Source organism: Anabrus simplex, chromosome 2, assembly GCF_040414725.1.
Source record: "Anabrus simplex isolate iqAnaSimp1 chromosome 2, ASM4041472v1, whole genome shotgun sequence".
Taxonomy (NCBI): Eukaryota; Metazoa; Arthropoda; class Insecta; order Orthoptera; family Tettigoniidae; genus Anabrus; species Anabrus simplex.
This window is the reverse complement of record NC_090266.1, coordinates 1,155,385,380-1,155,407,654: the sequence shown is the minus strand read 5'-3', so window position 1 is coordinate 1,155,407,654 and position 22,275 is coordinate 1,155,385,380. Positions and strand designations below refer to the sequence as shown.

Genomic DNA, 22,275 nt, shown 5'->3' with positions numbered 1-22,275 from the left:
ACCGTGGCCTTAATACAGGTACAACCCCAGTATTTGCCTGGTGTGAAAATAGGAAACCATGGAAAACCATATTCAGGCCTGCCGAAAGTGGGGTTCGCACCCACTACGTACAGGTATTTCCCCAATGCAAGTTGACAGCTTCGTGACCCAAACCACTCAGGCAATTGCTCACTGTTAAACAAGTAGTAAATAAGTTACACACACAAGACGTACATAATTATTATTATTTTTCTTTTTTTGCAAGTTGCTTTACGTCTCACTGACACAGATGAGTCCATGGATAGGCCTAAGTCTTATGGCGATGATGGGACAGGAAAGGGCTAGGAAATGGGAAGGAAGCGGCCGTGGCCTTAATAAGGTACAGCCCCAGCATTTGCCTGGTGTGAAAATGGGAAACCACGGAAAACCATCTTCAGGGCTGCCGATAATGGGGTTCGAACCCACTATCTCCCGAATACTGGATACTGGCCACACTTAGGCGACAGCAGCTATCGAGCTCGGTCGTACAGAATGAGTCAGCTAAAATGTTCACCTCACATAACTCGTAAACCGTTGGTTTTGCTTTCAGTAATTCTACGAAGGTGCCAATGAACGAACTTGCAGTACTTTTCCAGGGTGTCAATATCTGCTGGAAGGCCCGATATGGGTTGCTTAATTTAGATTTGTATGTAGTAAATTTGGTATGGGAAGACAATGACTACCCTAATATCACAAAATGCTTAGGTGCTATGGACCATAATAACCGGAGATACAGAAATATAGGCCTTCGAAATTAGAATGAAGATGTAATCAGTACGAAAATAACAAGGATTTTTAAGAAACCAACGGATTATTTTGGGAAGGATAGCCCCATAATGATTATGTAAGTCAGACAACTGTAAAAGTTCGCTTATCTGACTTGAGAGGATTACTGGCAGAAAACATGCAAGTCAAATATCAAAGTGTGGTCCGCACATACAGTATACAATTCTAGCAGTGAGCGCATTTGTTAAAAGCAGATTGGCTCCACCTTTCGATAATTTCACCTCCGAAACAGTACTCCAACAATCTTTGAAATGAGCCGCGATAGTGGAACCAGGTCCGCCTCTGTGGTGTAGCGGTTAGTGTGATTAGCTGCCACCCCCGGAGGCCCGGGTTCGATTCCCGACTCTGCCACGAAATCTGAAAAGTGGTACGAGGGCTGGAACGGGGTCCACTCAGCCTCAGGAGGTCAAATGAGTAGAGGGGGTTTCGATTTCCAACCCTGTAATCCTCGAAGTAGTTTTCCGTAGTTTCTCAATTCTCCACCAGACAACTGCCTGGATGGTACCTAACTTAAGGACACAGTCGCTTCCTTCTCTCTTCCTTGTCTATGCCTTCCAATCTTCCCATCCGCTCCACAAGGTCCCTGATCAGCATAGCAGGTGAGGCCGCCTGTGCGGGGGTTCTGGTCCTCCTTCCCAGTCTTATCCCCCGACCCAAACCTCTACTGCCCTCGAGTCCGAGAGAAAAACCAACTCTGGTGGGTAAAAAGATTAAGAAAGATAGTGTAACCAGATTGAAAAAGAACTATACAATCAGACCAAGCCTGCAAATCTTGCTGCGGACAACTGAAAAATGATTGAACACTATGACAATGATTCCTATGCCAAATGTTGATATCAGAAGATACCTTCAGTTTGGCTGCGATACATTTAACATTTTTGAACCGCCGAAAGAGGAACACATCAGCTGATTTTGCTATGACTGTAGAGATAGATGAACTCTACGCCACCACGAACTGTAGCGCTGTAAAGTTCCATTTGCTTGCAAATGCCTTGATGTTCGGTAAATGGATATTGATACTTGAGGGAAACTGGCCCGAAACCGTTGGATGCAACGGTGTTCAAATAGAGCAGCAGTGTACCATCCGTTACCAACATTGGCATAACCTTCGAGCATACAAACAGATAAGAGAGGGCGCTCCCTATGTTTCTACCGGACAAGCGTAGTACCAACATCAAGCTCTGACCGATTAGCTGATGTAGGTATACTGCTGAAAAAAAATTTTTAAAGTCGTAATTTGAATTTTTTCCATACTATTTATCTATAATAGTTCTTTTACAAATATTTTTACAGTTCTCGAAATAATAAACTCGACAAAACATACCAATAACCTGCATTTCTAATAATGACGATATTTTGCTGGTTAAGTCTTATAAGTCGAGAAACATGGACGATAATTACGCAATCGCACCCATTACCCTACACCTAGAATAATTATCGTCAAAGAAACTTTGAAGATACTAATACCAAATACAGTAGAGGCAAAACGCGACACTCCGCGAGATATCGAGGGACAGCGATTAGAGCTCTGTCTAGCGGAGTGACCTGAGAGTTACTGATTCTGTCATAAGAGCACGTGTATTTGTTTGTGAAGTTTTGGGGGTTATTTATGCGTTTGCATTACGTTGACATAAGTAAATAGTAGCGTGTGTCATTCCTTTATATCTCCTGTCAATATGAGTGGAAAGATATGTGCTGCGTTTGGCTGCAATAACTATGAAGTGCAGAAGGATTCGTGGTCTTTCTTCCGTTTCCCTCGTAATAAGAAAACGTAAGTAAATACTGTGTTTGCATATATATTCTTCCAGTTACAAAGACATTTTTATAGAAGGCCTATTTCCTAAACTTCTGACCTGCGCGACCCATATTTTAACTGGCTTAAAATATAATAAACTTATTTTATTGTATTAGTGCAGCAGTGAACCTTCAATACCGATGTGTTGTTGTAGGTGTGATCTGTGGGTGTTGATTTAATTCAATGCATATGTGTGTGGCTGCTTGTGTTCCAAGTTACCCCATTTGGAATGCCGTAATGCGTTGTCAAGCATTGAAGAAAATGTGGGTGATTTAAGAAATGTGATGATGATGATGATGCAAATTTGCTTTACCCTAATGTAATGGCAAGTATTGCTTATAGGGAAATTTTGACGTTTTTCCGGCTAAATTTGTAGATTTTCTTTCTGTTAGTAGGCTTCAAGTTAAAAGAAAAATTGTCCAGCCCTTAAATGTAAATTCATTGAATCATGTGTGTAAGGAATGTGCCAATATTTTTATTGACAAGTGTCCTAATGTGATGTACAATGCTTTTACATGAGAAAAAGAAGACAAATCTAGCCGTGAAAGTTCAGGCAGGTATGCTAAAGCTAAAAAAGTAATGCATAAATGAAAGATCGGGCCCTTTCACAGCAGTCCATTTCACATCTTGATTGTATGTCTAATTTCAGTCCTTAAATAATAACCTGTTAAATAATTCTTCATTCATGTATTCAGAATTGCTTTAGCAACTTTAAAGTTAATACTTTAGCAACACTTTCTTTCTAGACGTAATTTATTTATCCATTTCCGTATATATATTTCCACTATTTGAATTTAGCGCGAATTTTCAGGTCATGCCACTAGAAGCGCCACTTGCGAATTGTCTCCCATTTTAACAAGGCTAAATCCGGAAGTGTCGCGTATTGTCTACTGTATTTGCTAATACCTAATGTAGCTGATAAACCTCAAGGTTTTGACCCTGAGGACAGCTATCACCACAACCATCACACTTATTCACATACTTGCACATTTATAACATCTGTTTTTTTTTTTTTTTTTGCTAGTTGTTTTACGTCGCACCGACACGGATAGGTCTTACGGCGACGATGGGACAGGAAAGGACTAGGAGTGGGAAGGAAGCGGCCATCGCCTTAATTAAGGTACAGCCCCGGCATTTGCCTGGTGTGAAAATGGGAAACCATGGAAAACCATTTTCAGGGCTGCCGACAGTGGGGTTCGAACCTACTATCTCTCGAATACTGGATACTGGCCGCACTTAAGCGACTGCAGCTATCGAGCTCGGTGTTCAACATCTGGGTTATCAGCCACTATCATGCGTAAACGCAGACAGAACAACCTAATTTCTAGGTTATCAGCCACTATCATATACGGTATGAATAAGCACACACACCACAAGTTGTTCAACACTTCTAAATGCTCAGGCTATATAAAACTATAATTGAGTTAATGAAGTCTAATGCGATGTACCATTTACAAATCTATCCTTAAAAATGTAACATAATTTACAATATGATGAAAAACAGGAAGCCACGTAGGCTATGACTCACCAAAGCAGCCAGTCATTAAATATACGATACGGTACAATGCAGGAAACAAATATTTACATGTAAGTCATACACCATTCTTCTCCAGAAATGTTGTGAAAACGTGAGAACTGCATGTCTTAAAAATATTGTTCCACAGGAGTTCTTTAACGTGCCAGTAAATCTACCGACACAAGGCTGACGTATTCGAGCACCTTCAAATAACACCGGACTGAGCCAGGATCGAACCTGCCAAGTTGGGTTCGAAAAGCCAGCGCCACTCAGTCCTGTCATCCTACATTAAATAAATGATGTTTTTAATTTTTTGAGGGGCTTGGGACATATAGGTCATCATCCAGGTATACTTACAGAGTAAGGTTTTTTTTTTTTCCTATTTGCTTTACGTCGCACCGACACGGATTCTTATGGCGAGGATGGGACAGGAAAGACCTAGGAATGGGAAGGAAGCGGCCGTGGCCTTAATTAAGGTACAGCCCCAGCATTTGCCTGGTGTGCAAATGGAAAACCATCTTCAGGGCAGCTCACAGCTGCGCACTCCTAACCGCACGGCCAACTCGCCCGGTACTTACAGTAGGTGTTTGTTGAATTTGTCTGGTAACCTCATCGTGTGTATAACAAGATTTTAGGGTCTAGGACTTCAAACAAGGTACCATTCCGGAATTTTCCTGGAAAGAGTGTGGGAAAACCCGGGGAAACCACTCTCAGGATGTCCACTGTCTGGACTGGGATTCGAACCTTCTATCTCCGGACATCCGGCTCAGCCGCACAGTCATGGTGCGCGACTTACGGATATACTGTGCGGTCCAGAAATATATTTAGAAAACGTTCAAAGTAAGATAAGTCCACGATGTGAATCCTGGAAGGGATTTCGGTCTTTGGTCTAAGACTAACAGTAGTATAAGTCAGATCAGAATTAAACTATATGCACAATATTTCATCCCGTTCTAATGGTACACGTAAACATGTTAATAACCATCTAAGGGAGAAGAGTACAGGTCACGTGACTTATACTCTCTTTCCCTGGCAGTCTAAATACGGTATGTAATCATGTCAGAGTCTACGGTTACAGATTTTAATCCTTACCTGTGAAAAGATATCTTAACTCCCTTTTCAAATCTCTGAAAAAAACCTACAACCTGTTTTCCAGTCATTGACCGGGTCAGGGATGTAATGAATGAAGCATATATAGGCTGTTATTACAATGGTGTCGCCACTCCCAAGGTGATTTATTAATGAGTTATAAGTGCTATGAAATGATAATGGAGAGTGTCGCTGGAATGAAAGATGACAGGGAAAACCGGAGTACCCAGAGAAAAACCTATCCCGCCTTCGCTTTGTCCAGCACAAATCTCACTTGGAGTGACCAGGATTTGAACCACGGTATCCAGCGGTGAGAGGCCGACGCGCCGCCGTCTGAGCCACGGAGGCTTTTCTCAAATCTCTGACTACAATTGTAAGCAACGCAAGATATGATCATTTTTTCCCATATTCCTTCAAATTGGCGAACTTCACTGATCCCATTCACGAAGATATGTGCTTTTATATATTTGTAATACATTACAGTAATATAGAAAAAGCCTCGTATGACGATAATGATTACTTGAAATTTCCTGACGCCGACAGCCCGTGCATATTCATCATGGGTGCCCAACATCAGCTGATTTTTCCTATCGCCGTGTTATGCCGGCAGCACCCTCTCCGTCTATTTGTATGCTCGAAGGGCATAATCATGTGTGTGGTTGCCACTATGGACCCAACAGCGCGAGAGACCTACTGACTTCTCTTCATCGCGAGAGTTCTTCCAGATAATAATAATAAAAATAAGAAGAAGAAGAAGAAGAAGAAGAATAGGGTGTTCAGAACTGAGGAACGTAAATACGAAAAATCTCTCATTGAAAATATAGAACAAAACTTTAGGAAGAATGAAAGCAGAGAGTACTACAGAGCCTTCAAACGCAAACTCACTGGCTATAAACCACCATCTCTATGCTTTGAGCGAAATGACGGCACACTGGCGACGTCAAATGAAGAAAATTGCAGCATTCTGGCAGATTACTTCAAGAATTTACTTAATTGCTCTAAACCGCAAAGCGCCATTGAGACCAAGGAACCCTTACTCAGGTACCCAGATTCCAGACCACCCGACAGAGATGAAATCAAGCGCCACATTGCCCGTCTCAAAAATAACAAAGCGCCGGGGGAAGACTCAGTAGTAGCAGAACTATGGAAATATGCCCCAGAGGAATCACTTGATATCTTGCAAAAGCAAATAGAAGAAATTTGGAAGAAGGAGACCCTACCCGAAGATTGGAAAATAGCTTTGATCCATCCATTACACAAAAAAGGCAGCATGAAGAACATCAACAACTACAGAGGAATATCTTTGCTACCCGTGACTTACAAAATTCCATCACTTGCCATCCTGGAGCGTTTGGAAGCACAAGTCGAACATCAAATAGGTGAATACCAAGGAGGGTTCAGAAAAGGTCGCTCAACAGCTGAACAGATCCAAAATCTCAAAACGATCATCATATATTGTACACTACGGCCCAAGCAGTATGTGTCTGTCTTTGTAGACTTTAAGAAAGCGTACGACTCCATTGACCGGGAAGTCCTGCTAAACATCTTAAATTAATTTGGAGTTGATTTGAAACTGCTGGCATTAATTAGAGCCACCCTGACCGATACAAAATCCAAGGTGAAGTTCCAGGGATGTCTCTCGCATTCCTTTGACATCAAAACAGGAGTCCGACAAAGTGATGGGCTATCCCCGATACTCTTCAACTGTGTTCTTGAAAAGATCATCAGAACCTGGCGGGTGAGATTACAGGAAACCAACTACAGTCCATTGAGAATAGGAACCAAATCCAAGGGGATCGCAACAGACTGCTTAGCATTTGCCGATGATATTGCTGTTCTCTCAAACGACATAGACACCGCTAGAGCTCAAGTTGAAATTTTAAAGGAAATTGCCGAACAAACTGGTATGCAGATATCGTTTGAGAAAACAGAAGTAATGACTAACATCAAAGAGACTCTACCAAAACTCCATACAAAATACGGGGACATCACCCGAGTAGACAAATTCAAATACCTGGGTGAGATCATCATGAAAAATGGACTGGACAAAGAAGCACTTCAGGAGCGAGTACGCAAACTGGAAATAGCCTACCAAACATCCCGCACAATCTACAACAAAAAAAATGCCTTTCCCAAAACACCAAGATACGTCACTATGAAACAGTTCTGAAGCCAGTAGTTCTATATGCAGCCGAAACCCTGTCTCTAAATGCCAACAAAGGACTCCTTCAAGAAGTGGAGAAAAGAGAACGCAAAATTGTGGGAGGAATCTTGGGATCAAAGTACAGAAATGGAATCCATCAAAAGAGATCCAACAAGGAAGTCTACAGTAAAATAGAGAAAATTACCGACACAATCAGAAAAAGACGGGCACGATTTTACGGTCATCTGAAAAGAATGGACGGAAGAAAGTTAACTAAAGAAATCTTTCACTTTTTGGATTCAAACCCCAAAACCACAATTCCCTGGTTTAGAAATACCAAAGAAGACCTGCAAATGCTACATTTCTCAGCTGAAGACGCCCTTAACAGAGATCTCACCGAGCTAGATAGCTGCAGTCGCTTAAGTGTGGCCAGTATCCAGTATTCTGGAGATAGTACGTTCGAACCCCACTGTCGGCAGCCCTGAAGATGGTTTTCCGTGGTTTCCCATTTTCACACCAGGCAAATGCGGGGCTGTACCTTAATTAAGGCCACGGCCGGTTCCTTCCTACTCCTAGGCCTTTCCTATCCCATCGTCGCCGTAAGACCTATCTGTGTCGGCGCGACGTAAAACAAATAGCAAAAAAAAAAAAAAAACAAAAAAAAACAAACAGAGATCTCTTCCGCAAGAAAATATTGACGAACGGGCTAAACCGAGACGAGCAACCGAAGAGAAGACACGGTGCCCCTTGGACAGAGGAGCGTAAGCAGGCCCACTCACAAAGAATGAGGGAAATTTGGGCTCTAAAGAAGGCCAAGTTCAGTGTCAAATGCAACAAGACTTAACGTGGTCCTTGATGGCCCCAGCGAATTATATAATAATAATAATAATAATAATAATAATAATAATAATAATAATAATAATAATAATAATAATAATAATAATAATAATAATAATAATTTACGAGACTGCTAAATTTTGTCGGACCAATTTCATTGCCACACCTGCATCATGCAAGCCTACGTGGCTCAGGCGGCAGCGCGTCGGCCTCTCACCGCTGAGTTCCGTGGTTCAAATCCCGGTCACTCCTAAGCGGAGACGGGACAGGTTTTTCTCCGGGTATTCCGGTTTTCCCTGTCATCTTTCATTCCAGCAACACTCTCATTAATCATTGCCCCAGAGGAGTGCACAATATTCCTATCCTCGCCGCAAGATTCTTTCCGTCCCTGACCCGGTCAATGACTGGAAAACAGGTTGTAGGGTTTCATTCAACCTGCATCATGCGTCCAGACGGACCAACATTATTTTGCTTACTGTTCACTATGAAATCCATTACAATAAATAATACGAAGCGAATTGGAACCTATCAATCGAATCTCATGGACCGAATGATAAGCCATAGTCGAATGTATAGAGAGTATACTCCTCAACATCATCCATCATTACGAATGTTCGGACACTTCGCGCGAGATTGAGTGAGTGGTTCTGAAAACTCCGCGGTCTCTCCTCGACAGCCTATCGCTATCCCATCCTACGCGCAGCTTGACGTAGCCAAAGGTCATAAGGTACCGTAACAAAAACTATACGAGAAAAAGATGAGGAAAAAAAAAACCTATAATATAATAACAATTCACATGCATCTCTCATGTGAATTACACACACATGGAACTTCACTAAGAGAGTTTCGAATTAAATAAAATGTACGGTGATTGCGCTTATGAGACATTAACACCGTCGTGTTAAATAAAGAAGAAAAAAAGAGAAAAAAAGAAAGGAAAACCCTACAGCCAGTCACGAACATACCTACTGACTTAATGACGATAGGAGATTTATAAATCCTAATAAGCGATAATATTGAAACGAATGTAAGAATTGTATTTACCGGTTGTAGAAGTAGGGAATTTCTGAACCCCACGAAGTATTTCAGCTCCTTTGAAACATGCTCACTCTGTCACTTGTTATGTTACGGTATTTCTCCACAGTGTTGGAGTAGTGGAGATACGACTTATAGCCAACCTTGTAACGAGATAGTTTTGATTCTTGTCCAGATTAATACTTAAACTGTTGTACAATCGCAGTCTCACATTAAGTTAAATGTCATCTCCTGAAATTTCGACTAACTTCGACCGAATTCCTCAGCCAAGAAGTTCTATAAACAATTTACTGAGATCGAGCCAAATATTTCATTAATTTGTTATTAGCCGTCCTGTTGGAGTAACTGCAAAATGATAAATGACAAGCGGTAAACATTGTGAGGTTATTAAGTGTATGTCGAACATGTTCCGCGTTATAACCTTTTAATTAAAACATAGGATGCTGATTTCTTGCATACAACGTTTGCAGCATGCAAAATCTAGGTAATGTAAAGAGAAAGGATCTATTTTCATTCTATGCCATATTCATCTTATTTTATATTTGAATCTTGAAATATACCATTAGAATATAGGTTAGATTGGGTCATGCTTGATTCAGAAGAACCCAGAACAAGTGAAAATATGACATTTTAAAATTCTTTATTTTGTGTATACTGTTATTCCTTTCAGTAATAATAAATACACACTTCCTTTATTTGTTATTACTTACAGCTATAACGTAATTTCGACCCAGGCTGATGGTACTTATATTTACAGTCCTAGAAATAAATGTACATTAAGACTTGGCGAAAGTTTAAGAGAATCACTTTTTCTATTCAGCGTTCTGTCAGCATGTCATGGCATGAAAAGCAGGCTAAATGCTTGGTTCCTAACATTGTCATTGGCCTGAAGGTGGTTTTCCGTGGTTTCCCATAATTAAGGCCGCGGTTGCTTGCTTCCCATTCCTAGGCCTTTCCTGTCCCATTGTCGCCATAAGACCTATCTCTGTCGGTGCGACGTAAAGCAAGTAGCAAAAAAGAATTACTTAAGGTTTGATCCTTCTTCTGGAGTATCACTGGAGTGCATTGAGTAAAACCAACAATATAGTCTACATTTGTGAATATTCTACTAATTCTAATTAGGTTTATACTGTCTTTTTCGTGTGGGAATTCTTAGGCGGAGCATTGTCTCTCTTTCTAGATAAGGTACTATACAAATTTTGACAAAATGGGGTTGGTTTGAATTTTAGTGAGAAGGGTCAGAGGTAAAGATTCATGGGTAGGAGAAGATCTCTTTGTAAAATTGGCATGTTATCATTGTTGCTCATCTAAGGGTCAAGCTGTGATCAAGGACACTTTGAGGTCATGTCAGTTTACACTGTGTTTATACAGTCAGTCTTAGTCCACATACTTCCTGATCCGAATTGTTGATGCTTTCATCATCTTGTTTGGTAATTAATATGCAGAGCACACAGCTGTAGTTTAGTAGTTTACATTTCCTCATTTCCTGCTATCAATTATAAGGATATTATTATAAATTTATTTCACATGACCATTTGGTGCAGGTATTTAGATAACACTATATGTATTAAGCATTTTAATTATATTTATCTTGTATTAACAGTGTTGTGTATCTGTCCCTAGTATTTAGTTTTTGTTGAATTACTATGTCGTACTTTTATTTTTAAATTAACGAGCTAGTGGCTGTGCGGTTTAAGTCACATAGCTTTCAACTTGCATTCGGGAGACACTGGGTTCAAATCCTATTGTCAGCAGCCCTGAAGATGGTTTTCCGTGGTTTCCCATTTTCACACCAGGCAAATGCTGGGGCTGTACCTTAATTAAGGCTACGACCGCTTTTGTTACCAATCCTAGATCTTTCCTATTCCCTCATCACTATAAGTCCTATCTGTGTCAATGTGGCGTGAAGCAGATAGTGTATTTTAACATTTTTCTACAATCCAGCATTATTATTGAAAGTGGTTAAGTGTAAGAGAGGGCTGTGAGCCCTGATTTTGCCACAAATGTAAGTCAAGAATAAATAAATAATTAAATAAATAAATAAATAAATAAATAAATAAATAAATAAATAAATACTTCTAGTAGGCGTATTGTTTGGTTTCAGGGTCCTAGGTTTGATTCTCTGCTGTGCCACGGAATTTTTAATGCTAAACGGTTAATTCCGTTGGCGCATAGACTGGCTTTTTTTGTTGTCCCCAACTTTCCTGCAACTTGCAGACCACACACAACACTACCGCCCACCACACGAACACACAATTTCCAATACACGACAGATGCTGCCCACCTTCATTGGAGGGTCTGGCTTACAAGGGCTCCACCAGGCTAGCGGTAATCATACAGAATAGTAGTAGTAGTTATTGTTGTTCAGATCCTTTATTGTAAAGACACAAAGTGGGATCAGTCAATACTGATATGCATGTAGGGCAGTCACCCAGGTGGCAGATTCCCTATCTGTTGTTTTCCTAGCCTTTTTTTTTTTTTTTTCATCATTTCAATAATGTTCAATAAATTTCCAACTGGTTGTAGGATTACTTGGCTCTTTAATTGTTTTTGTATTATGTACAAAATTAATATTATGTTTCACTGGTAGTTAATGCTAGCTAATTTTATCCACTTCTGAGGACTCAAAAAAGTCCATTTGGTTTCCTGAGCTATCTTGAGTTTCCTACATTGTTTACATTCCAACTCTTCATTACCTTGATTTTAATTAATTTTTTTTTTCAATCATTACGAGTAGAAATAATCTCAGAATCATAACCATATCCAGACTAACAGTAACCATTTAGGTAAAAATATTTTTGTCCCCTATCATCATGGTAAACAACTCCCCATACATTTTCCAATGTCTCCAATGTCTCCTCCTTTTCTATTAACCAATCATCTTTATAAGGTTAGGGTTGCTTAGCTGTGAGTTTGCATTTGGGAGATGGTGGGTTCAAATCGATGCGTTAGTGCAACATTAAACGACTAGTAAAAAAAAAAAAAAAAAAAAAAAGGAAAATATAATCTTTAATTTTGTCCAGCTACTTCCTTCTAGGATGTACAAATGGTCTTTTTCCAGGCACCCTATTCTCTAAGTACTTCTTGGGAATCCACGTCCTCTGCATTTGCTTACATGGTCAAACTATTTCAGCCATGCAGCTCTCAGTCTTTCCTCCATTGTTGAGTTCACCTTCATATCCCTTACGATGTAATCATTCCTGACTCAGTCTCTTCTAATCTTCTGTCCCATTTGTAATGGAGTATTACAGTATCTAATAATAATAATAATAATAATAATAATAATAATAATAATAATAATAATAATAATAGCTGGGGTTGTATCTTGATTAAGGCCATGGCCATTTCTTTCCCACTTCAACCCCTTTCCTATCCCATTGTCGCCATAGGACCTGTCTGTGTCGGTGCAACGTAAAGTAAAATTTTAAATAATAACTACTACATTTTTACCATTTTCTTAAAACGCCAGAGTGCCGGAATTTTGTCCTGCAGGAGTTTTCTTACGTGCCACTAAATCTACCAATATGAGGCCGACATATTTGAGCACCTTCAAATACCACCAGACTGAGCCGGGATCGAGCCCGCCAAATTGAGCTCAGAAGCCTAGCGCTCTGTTGCCTAAGCTACTTAGCCCGGTGATATTACAGTATCATCTGGGTATTTTGTATTCTTGAGATTACTTCACGCTGATTGTGGAATTGTTGAGGAGAGTATGAATTGTGCTGGGAAGCCAGAATTGTTGTCAAATGAGTTGTTTGAGTGATGGCAATTCTAATTACTTATATTGTGGAGAGTTTTTCTAGGCTACCTGATAGGTAACTTACTTGGTTTTCTACCTTGTGTGAAGTTCTGAGACACACTTATGATTCCAGTCTCTTACAAAATGTATAAATGCAAATCCAAGTGCTGTACAATCAATAACCATCCAATACTAAAAGCTTTACCTTGTTGTTGGAGCCACTTTCTTCTATTTCTTGCTACTCTTTTTAATTTCATATTTGTGAATCCCATAATGTTCTTCACCTCATCCGTAATCCATATATTTCCCTTTTGATCATCGTCGTCCTCTCTTCCTAGCAATCCCGCCCCCTCCCCCATGAAGTTCAGAAGAAAATTGCTTCACAACATTTGTGGCCATTTATATTTTTCTTCTGTTCATTATTCTTCATTATTCTTCCTTGTCTTTGATGCTTCCATTTGCGTTTCATCCTCCTTCCCCGACGTCCAAGTTAGAATAGGTTAGGTTACAAGTGGTAGGTTTCTTCATGACCTTGCACTGTAACAAATTAGATGTGTTGTGCTTCCCCCACTTAAGTCTCTCTTTATAATTCCACATTTTAACCGAGCAAGTGTCTGTGCGGTTACGGGGGCGCAGCTGTGAGCTTGCATTCGGGAGATAGTGGATTCGATCCTCACTGTTGGCAGCCCAGAAGGTGGTTTTCCGTGGTTTCCCATTTTTACACCAGGCAAATGCTGAGGCTGTACCTTAATTGAGGTCACAGTCACTTCCTTCTCACTCCTATTCCTTTCCTATCCCAGTGTTGCCATAAGACCCATCTGTGTCTGTGCGACGTAAAGCATGTTGACATTTTTTAAAAAATAACTCCACATTTAATGATAAATGTTGAGAGTCTGCCGAGGACAGATTTGCCAAGTACTACAGATTTTCTGTTGTTTCTACTGTTTTCTCACACCTACGGCAATACGGAAGTGGTACTGATTATTATGGATTTCACAAAATAAAATGCTCTTTGTAAATTCTACATTTCTCCCACAAATATGAAAAAAATATTTCATACGTTGGACACTCGGTGTTAGAAATCAGTACATGAGAAAATGATGATGAAATAGCGACATTTGCACCTTTAACAGCTGCTTCAACTTCTTGTAAATTCCCAACATATGTGCTCAGTTTCTGTTTATCTGTGATTTAGTAATGAGTTGTCTGTGCTGATTATTATGTCCGTTGCATGCTTCTGCTGCAAATTTATGTCATGTAGTACAGGCATTTATTTCAGTAAGGTTAAGAACAAAACCACAAAAGTGACAGTAATAATGTTATACGGAGTGAATGTTTTTTCACACCTTTTTTTGTTGAACACAGCCTTCTCTTATTTGCTGAAGACCATGCCACTACGAACAACCACCTTTGAAGGTTGGCGTTTCTGTGAGTGGGATGTTAGAGTGTTTATTTAAATCAGTGATGTGACTTACAAGTGTGTTAGCTCTTAATGTAGCTACGAATTTGTTTTCACAGAGTATATGTTTTAAAAAAAAACCTGTTTATTCAGGGCGTCGACCTAGGAAGTTCTTTTGCCCCTACTTGCACCATATGTGAGAACCCTGCGTGTATTATGTAAATGGCGGATGTGTAATGTCTTGAATGTGAGGAAAGGAACATTAAGAACGACACAAACACCCAGTCCCCAGGCCAGGGATATTAATCATATAAAAACCCCTGACCTGGCCGGGAATCGAACCTGGGGCCGCGGGTGACAGGCGGACGGGTTGCCCCCTGCACCGTGGGGCCAGACCAGAGTATATGTTAATAATGTTATTAATTTTTACGTCCCACTATCTACTTTTACAGTTTTCAGAGACACCCAGAGTATACATTTAACAGTTTTGTCTGCCTTATGACGTCTAGCACAGGAGGGATTATTCCACTCTAATACAGATGCCCTCTTAGTCTGTACCATTGAGCAAATCAGTTGTTCGTTTCAGATTTTTCTGCTCATATTGGCAAGACCCAGTGTTTCCAGTGCACTATGTCTTCTGCTATGGGCTAGAACAATTGTGTTACTTTCATTGATCTATCACAGTTTATACTTGGCTTTGACAATAGTGAAAGTATGAGTGATGCTAGTAATGCCATTTCTTATGCAGCCAGTCCCTGCTATGAATGGTGTGAATATGTTGCTCATAGTCTCAGTTGGTGCACGCATTTCAGTTGGCTTGGCAGACTGATATGTAATAACTTCTGGTGCGGCGAACAAAGCACCGGGAAACTACCTCACTCATTTCCCTAGTACGCCTCTTTAATGATGCCTAGGCCATCTATGACAGCTAATAGTGGAGCTGTTGAGGATCCAACTAGCCTTTGGGCTGGAGACTGAAAAAAAAACACACACACGCAGAGGATTTTATAAGCTCTTCTTTCATTTGGGTTTTCTGCATAGTTGCATCATTCAGTTGATCTCCTGTACGGTACTTTATATAACTGTTCATCATCCATTCTTTGGCCTTTAGCCCCTCTTAAACACCCATAATTCCTCGTGATTAGGATATATTATAATGTACGTACTTTATAGAGTATTATGAAAGAGAGAAAATGGATAAGGCATATTTTTTGCCCATTAGTTATTAAAATAACTAAACATACTCTATTTCATAAATACATTCACAAGGAGGAAGCACAGTGGTAGGAACAGCCATCGTTTTGTTGCCTTCCTTCATCTTCCATCTGAGTTGCTCTTGCACATGTAACACATAATCCGTTATGCTGTGAATCGCTGCCAGCTTATCACTGTTGAAGAGAACTTAACACACACACACATTTTCTCTCTCTCTCTCTCTCTCTCTCTCTCTCTCTCTCTCTCTCAGTTGTTACTGAAGATTTTGATGCTATGGTGTGCAGTGAATACATCATGACATGGCGTGTACTGACACAGAAATTGGCTATGATTATTATCTATGCATGGTTTTATTATTTAGCAGTTGTTTTTTAAAGCACATTTTACTTTTGCCACTTTTTTCATAAGCATATTTCATTTTTACTTTTCTTGGTTCATGTTTGTGGGTTACTGTAGTCACGTCCTAGTTCGTGAACCATGGGCAACGGCTGAGTGGCCTAGTAAGTGGTCCTGAGAGTTGGGATACCAGTTTGCTATGGAATGGGAGTAGGCATCTCGGACATATTCTGAGTCATGGCCCTCCTTGTGCTCAGGCGGCTAGGACTATACAATTCACCGGTGGTCCATAATACGTTAAAGGAGAGATCCTCACTTGGACTATGTGCAAGTAGGGTAGCATCCTGCTTCATGAATTTACCGAGCTCAGAACATTTTAAGCAAGCCTCGGACCTATGGGAGTAATGGAGTCCCACTCCCATTTGACAGGCGAAGGACTCCTTGGAAACAACTTGGCGAATGAAATGGAATTCGATGGGGAGCTATCAATATTAATGGGGCTTATGGAAGAAAGAAGGTAGAACTGGCTGAGTCAGCAAAGAGGATGCATCTGGATGTGCTAGGAGTAAGTGATATTTGGGTAAGGGGAGATAACGAGGAAAAGATAGGAGATTATAAAGTGTACTTGACAGGTGTTAGAAAGGGAAGGGCAGAGTCTGGGGTAGGGCTCTTTATCAGGAATACCATTGCACGAGAACATAGTTTCTGTGAGGCACGTAAATGAGCGAATGATGTGGGTAGATTTGTCAGTTGGAGGAATTAGGACAAGAATTGTGTCCGTGTATTCACCATGTGAGGGTGCAGATGAGGATGAAGTTGACAAGTTTTATGAAGCATTGAGTGACATCGTAGTCAGGGTCAACAGCAAGGATAGAATAGTGCTAATGGGCGATTTCAAAGCGAGAGTTGGGAATAGAACTGAAGGATACGAAAGGGTGATTGGTAAATGTGGGGAAAATATGGAAGCTAATGGGAATGGGAAGCGTTTGCTGGACTTCTGTGCTAGTATGGGATTAGCTGTTACAAATACATTCTTCAAGCATAAGGCTATTCACCGCTACACATGGGAGGCTAGGGGTACCAGATCCATAATAGACTATATCTTAACAGACTTTGAATTCAGGAAATCTGTTAGGAATGTACAAGTTTTTCGCGGATTTTTCGATGATACAGACCACTATCTGATCTGTAGTGAACTAAGTATCTCTAGGCCTAGGGTAGAGAAAGTGAAATCTGTCTGCAAACGAATAAGGGTAGAAAATATCCAGGATGAGGAAATTGGACAGAAGTACATGGATATGATTAGTGAGAAGTTTCGAACAGTAGACAGTAAGCAGGTTTCAGGATATAGAAAGTTAATGCGTGGCATACAGGGATGCTGTAGCAGAAATAGCAAGGGAATGCCTAGGAACAACTGTGTGTAAAGATGGGAAAAGGCGAACATCTTGGTGGAATGATGAAGTGATAGCAGCCTGTAAACATAAAAAGAAGGTTTATCAGAAATGGCTCCAAACAAGGGCCGAGGCAGACAGGGATTTGTACGTATATGAAAGAAATAGAGCGAAACAAATAGTTGTTGAATCCAAAAAGAAGTCGTGGGAAGATTTTGGTAATAACCTGGAAAGGCTAGGTCAAGTAGCAGGGAAACCTTTCTGGACAGCAATAAAGAATCTTAGGAAGGGAGGGAAAAAGGAAATGAACAGTGTTTTGAGTAATTCAGGTGAACTCATAATAGATCCCAGGGAATCACTGGAGAGGTGGAGGGAATATTTTGAACATCTTCTCAATGTAAAAGGAAATCATCCTGGTGGTGTTGCAAATAGCCAAGTTCATGGGGAGGAGGAAAATGATGTTGGTGAAATTATGCTTGAGGAAGTGGAAAGGATGGTAAATAAACTCCATTGTCATAAGGCAGCAGGAATAAATAAAATTAGACCTGAAATGGTGAAGTATAGTGGGAAGGCAGGGATGAAATGGCTTCATAGAGTAGTAAAATTAGCGTGGAGTGTTGGTAAGGTACCTTCAGATTGAACAAAAGCAGTAATTGCACCTATCTATAAGCAAGGGAACAGGAAGGAGTGCAACAACTATCAAGGTATCTGAATTTATTAGTATACCAGGCAAAGTATTCACTGGCATCTTGGAAGGGAGGGTGCGATCAGTCGTTGAGAGGAAGTTGGATGAAAACCAGTGTGGTTTCAGACCACAGAGAGGCTGTCAGGATCAGATTTTCAGTATGCGCCAGGTAATTGAAAAATGCTACGAGAGGAATAGGCAGTTGTGTTTATGTTTCGTAGATCTAGAGAAAGCATATGACAGGGTACCGAGGGAAAAGATGTTCGCCATACTGGGGGACTATGGAATTAAAGGTAGATTATTAAAATCAATCAAAGGCATTTATGTTGACAATTGGGCTTCAGTGAGAATTGATGGTAGAATGAGTTCTTGGTTCAGGGTACTTACAGGGGTTAGACAAGGCGGTAATCTTTCACCTTTGCTGTTCGTTGTTTACATGGATCATCTGCTGAAAGGTATAAAATGGCAGGGAGGGATTCAGTTAGGTGGAAATGTAGTAAGCAGTTTGGCCTATGCTGACGACTTGGTCTTAATGGCAGACTGTGCCGAAAGCCTGCAGTCTAATATCTTGGAACTTGAAAATAGGTGCAATGAGTGTGGTATGAAAATTAGCCTCTCGAAGACTAAATTGATGTCAGTAGGTAAGAAATTCAACAGAATTGAATGTCAAATTGGTGATACAAAGCTAGAACAGGTCGATAATTTCAAGTAATTAGGTTGTGTGTTCTCCCAGGATGGTAATATAGTAAGTGAGATTGAATCAAGGTGTAGTAAAGCTAATGCAGTGAGCTCGCAGTTGCGATCAGTAGTATTCTGTAGGAAGGAAGTCAGCTCCCAGACGAAACTGTCTTGACATCGGTCTGTTTTCATACCAACTTTGCTTTACGGGAGCGAAAGCTGGGTGGACTCAGGATATCTTATGAATAAGTTAGAAGTAACAGACATGATAATAGCAAGAATGATTGCTGGTACAAACAGGTGGGAACAATGGCGGGAGGGTACTCAGAATTAATGATGGGACATTCGATTCATTTTACTGAATCGATTCATTTGATTCCGTTCACGTTACTGAATCGATACAGTGATCCGATTCACGGCTCACTGGTCACCGCTCCTACTGCATCTGTGTAGTATGTGCTGGTAAGACAGCAGCAACAGCATTCAGTGCTCGCAGCTGCCATCTGGTCTTCGTACTATGAACTACTTTCTTAGAAAAAAAATGCTAGTCACTCTAATACATCGAAGGTTTCCGGCGACGCAGGGTGGGGAAAGGTTAGGATTAGGAAGGTATCAGCCATGACCTGAATTAAGGTACAGTCCCAGCATTTCCTGGTGTGAAAATGGGGAAACTACGGAAAAACCATCTTAACGGCTGCCGACGGTGGGTTTCGAACCCACCATCCCCCGAATGCAAGCGCATAGCCACGCGATATTAACCGCACGACAACTCGCTCAGTCATTTTTAAAAAAAAAAGTATTTTTCTATCAGCTGAGGATTTTTTTTAATAGTCATATTTTATATAGGCTACCTGAGATGTACAGTAACCCGCTGGTTTTCTGATTCAACATACTGTTATTGCGTCTGTCCACATATGATTGAAGTCTTGTGCAACGATGTGACATATGAACTGAGAGAATACTGAGCCGTTCTTCCCAATATAAAACAGGTACTTTTGAGTGGTCATGAGCATGACTCATAGTCATAGGGCAGGCTAGAGTCGAGTTTAATTGTCAAATGTCAACTAAGTTATAATACTAAGATTCATTAAACTAATAAATAGTATAACCTAATAGCATACCTACTTACTAGCTACTTCAGAATTATGTTGTGACTACCTTTTTAACACTGCAAATAAATCCATCTATTATTTAAACCTCCCTGTAAGAAGAGGACAGTGAATGCAAATGGGTATTATTTTCAAATGAGCTGAGCTCGAGAGTCCATTATAGCATACGATTCTTTCAGTGTAGCATGGCTCACTGTATGTCTCGCTGCAGTGAGCCGATAAGGAGCCGTGTGTATCTTGTGTCTCACTGAGCCGTGCTCGTTCACGATTCTTTCCATGTGCCATGGCTCACTGTATGTCTCGCTGCAGCGGAAGCTCGGCTCTCCGCGTGTCCAGTGAGCCGATAAGGAGCCGTGTGTATCATGTGTCTCACTGAGCCGCGCTCGTTCGCGATTCTTTCGATGTGCCATGATTCACTGATTCACTGTCTCGCTGCAGCGGAAGCTCGGCTCCCCGGCAATGTCCAGTGAGTGCGCCACTCAGCACTGTCCGCTGGGAGTAAGCTGAATCATGTGCCGTGAGCTCGCCGTTCCTGTGAATCGATTCACTCGGACACTTGAATGAATCGATACACTGCTTCGAATCATACATTCAGTAGCCAACACTACTCGGAATGAGGAGATAAAGGGTAATTTAGGAATGAACTCGATGGATGAAGCTGTACACATAAACCGGCTTCGGTGGTGGGGTGATGTGAGGCGAATGGAGGAGGATAGGTTACCTAGGAGAATAATGGACTCTGTTATGGAGGGTAAGAGAAGTAGACGACGATGGTTAGACTCGGTTTCTAACGATTTAAAGATAAGAGGTGTAGATCTAAATGAGGCCACAACACTAGTTGCAAATCGAGGATTGTGGCGACGTATAGTAAATTCACAGAGGCTTGCAGACTGAACGCAGAAAGGTATAATAGTCTATAATGATAATATATGTATGTATGTTTTTTTTCTTGGGGTGGTATGACAGCACAGAAGTACCCGGCGCTGTCTAGGCAAATTTATTAAATGCAATTAACTGCATTCCCCCCTCCCAACCCTGTAAAAATTACCTGTTTATTTTCTCACCCAATTTGCCTTGAATTTCAATACTGAGGTTTTGTATGTTCAGTAGTTTTTGCTGTAAGTACCTAATTAAGCCCCCTCCAAAACCCCTGTATCCTTGATTTCATAAAATTAATTTTTAGCTTAGTTTCTTCCCCCTTTTATCTTGAAATGCCGAGTTTCACCAATATACTTGCCGCCGTCTTCCTGTGATGCTGTTGAGCAAAGCTGTTCGATATGGCAACCTTGTTGTCATAATAGCATACTGATTTCTTAATGTGGACTGACCTATTAGAACCCTTTTTGGCCAATCTGTTGGCCCTTTCCTTGCCCTGAAATCCCTCATGTCCTCGCCCCCATGTCATCTTTGCTGAGTTGTGTTATGCGAGTTTCGTGAGTGTGTCTAGGTATTCAAGTATCAGTTTAGATCAGGCCATCTAGGACTCCAGAGCCTTAAGAGCCACTTGACTGTTGTAGTATGAAAATGTTCTTATAAGATGTTCCTTCTTGACATTCTCACATACTTGCACCAGTATGACAAGAATCTCAGTGTGAAATACTGTGGCATACTGACCAAGACTAAAAGATATTTTTATTCCACATCCCACATACACCAGTGCTTACCCCAGTACTGGTTTTTGATCCATCAGTATACTGGACTGGTTCTCTATATTTAATTTCAAAAAATCCTTTTTCAAGCCATTACAATCTGGACAGTAGTATCATTTTGTCAATTCTCATGTTGTCCGCCTCCTTGGCTGAATGGTCAGCATAGTGCTTTTAGTTCAGAGGCCTCGGGTTCGATTCCCGGCTGGGCCAGAGATTTTAGCCTTAAAATGATTAATTTCAGTGGCCCAGGGACTAGGTGTTTGTACTGTCCCCAACATCTCTGCAACTCACACACCATATACAACACTATCCTCCACTACAATGCCACACAAATTTAAAAAAAAAAAAAAAAGTTCTCCTGTTGAGCATGATAACTCTTTGTCCCGAGTATATTTAAGATGTTTAGTATTCCCCAAAATTGGATCATCAACCTGAACAATGGATTCTAAAATGGGGCCAATTTAGCTTCTGCCTCTAGCCAGATGTTAAGAGATGGAAGGCCCAACAATGGCGCTGTAGGAGTCGGGACAATATTTGTAGCTTGTTCAGATTCATCCTGTATGTTTTTACTTTCACTCATGGCTACCAAACCAAGACAGAAGGAGAGATTGTGAGAGCTTGTGATGTAAATCCTATACATCACAATAGGTTTTAGTTGCCATATCTTTCCAAGCCTAATGCAACAGGTCTGTTGGCCCATGTATGCTTTATATGCCATATTCTACATTATTTTTTCAAGTACAACCCCTGTCTAAAGTTAGAAAATGCTACCCCTTCAGCATACAACAGTGGTTCCTTAAGAGTGCATAATTTGCATTGTCTGGTGAAGGTTACTAAGGTAGTTTTACTGGGGTT

General features: G+C 40.7%; 2 protein-coding genes across 3 annotated transcripts in view; one reads left to right on the top strand and one right to left on the bottom strand.

Annotated features, from left to right (window-relative positions):
* The window catches only part of LOC136864756 (peroxisomal acyl-coenzyme A oxidase 3), a 230,510-nt gene extending 221,168 nt beyond the window's left edge, over positions 1 to 9,342 (bottom strand). Inside the window, exon 1 of one of the 2 annotated variants that reach the window (XM_067142116.2) lies at positions 9,229 to 9,342. The gene's annotated coding sequence lies outside the window, so the exon portion shown is untranslated. The remainder of the gene's footprint in view (positions 1 to 9,228) is intronic. The other variant, XM_067142117.2, reaches the window with a different exon arrangement.
* A 211-nt stretch (positions 9,343 to 9,553) lies between these two features.
* Positions 9,554 to 22,275, top strand: part of LOC136863367 (beta-1,3-glucosyltransferase) — a 589,711-nt gene continuing 576,989 nt past the window's right edge. The window contains exon 1 of the mRNA XM_067139767.2: positions 9,554 to 9,703. Within this exon, the coding sequence (XP_066995868.1) occupies positions 9,691 to 9,703 (13 nt within the window). The 5' untranslated portion in view covers positions 9,554 to 9,690. The remainder of the gene's footprint in view (positions 9,704 to 22,275) is intronic.